This window comes from Egretta garzetta, unplaced genomic scaffold (genome assembly GCF_000687185.1).
Source record: "Egretta garzetta isolate BGI_Z169 unplaced genomic scaffold, ASM68718v1 scaffold999, whole genome shotgun sequence".
Lineage (NCBI taxonomy): Eukaryota > Metazoa > Chordata > Aves > Pelecaniformes > Ardeidae > Egretta > Egretta garzetta.
Genome location: NW_009260689.1, coordinates 14,862 through 16,025, shown reverse-complemented (window position 1 = coordinate 16,025; position 1,164 = coordinate 14,862). Strand labels below are relative to the sequence as shown.

Here is a 1,164-nt window from a genome sequence, read left to right as displayed (position 1 = left end):
GAGAGGGTGGACCCCCAGCACTGCCCTGCCTGGGGCCACGGTGCTCCCCTGCCCTGGGCCTGGGAGGGATGCAGGTCCCTGGGGAGGGATGCAGGTCCCCAGGGATGCAGGACCTGCTGCCCAAGCACCACCATGGTGGGGTTGCCCCAGCCCCCGGGCTCGGGTTGGTGGGACCAACCCCCCAGGGTGGTTGTAGCAAGCCCCTGTTGGTGGGAAATGTCCCCCCCAAACCCACCAGGACGCTGGGCCCTTACCCTGATCTTGATCTCTGGATTCTGGATGTAGACGTCCCTGATGGCCACGACAACATCGCCGGTCTGGTACTCGGTGAGGAGCGCCACCACCTTGATGATGTTGTCCTGGGTCAGGCTCTCCCCGTACTTCTCGTACAGGATGCGCAGGGGCACGCTTTTCTCTGGAAGGGGAGGCAGAGTGGGGTCAGGGCTCGCCCTGTGCCCGTGGCCCCGCACCGGCACCCGGCTGCGGATGGGATGGGCTGGGCTGGGCTCCGCTCCCCAGGGCACCGTGCAAGGGAGCTGGGGTCCCCGCAGCACTGGGGGCTCTCCCGTGGGGAAGGGGCACTGTGAGGTGGGTACGGCACCATGAGCCCCCGAACAAGAGTGCCCTGGGGGTGTCAGTGCTAATCACTTCCCAAAGGGACAGGGCTGTAGTTGGCTGCCGTTGACCCCCGGATTGCTGGTGCTTCCCAAATGAGCCATGGACACCTGCAGCTCGCCCTGTGCCCGGCCGGGTCCTCGGGGTGCTGCTGGGGTGCTGGGTGCCGGTGCCGCTCCTGCCCATGCAGGGCTGCGAGCGCCCGGCTCAGGGTGGCGGGGAGGGACCTCACAGCCTGACCAGGCTCCAAAACCAGGCGCCAGGAGCGATGTTCGGGCCATGGGGAGGGGAAGGATCCATGTGCCAGGGCAGGACCCTGGGGATGCGCCCGAACCGTGGTCCCGGAGGGGCTTTGCCAGCCCCTTTGCAGCCGGTGGTGGGCAGCAGCCCCGCTCCCCGGCAGCTGCCCTCAATCAGCTCCGAGCGTTGTTTATCCCCAAGCCCTCGGGACGGGGCTGCCTTGTGCTGAGGGGGAGGGAGGCTGAAGGCAGCCAGCTGTCCTGGGGAGGGACCCGCGGGGCCGTGGCTGCTGGAAGCCCCCGGCGTTCC

General features: G+C 68.4%; 1 protein-coding gene across 1 annotated transcript in view; it reads right to left on the bottom strand.

Annotated features, from left to right (window-relative positions):
• Positions 1–1,164, bottom strand: part of LOC104132582 (protein-glutamine gamma-glutamyltransferase 2) — a gene marked incomplete at its 5' end in the record, with an annotated part of 12,782 nt that overhangs the window by 2,926 nt on the left and 8,692 nt on the right. Inside the window, one exon of the mRNA XM_035901313.1 lies at positions 60–480. Within this exon, the coding sequence (XP_035757206.1) occupies positions 60–480 (421 nt within the window). The remainder of the gene's footprint in view (positions 1–59; positions 481–1,164) is intronic.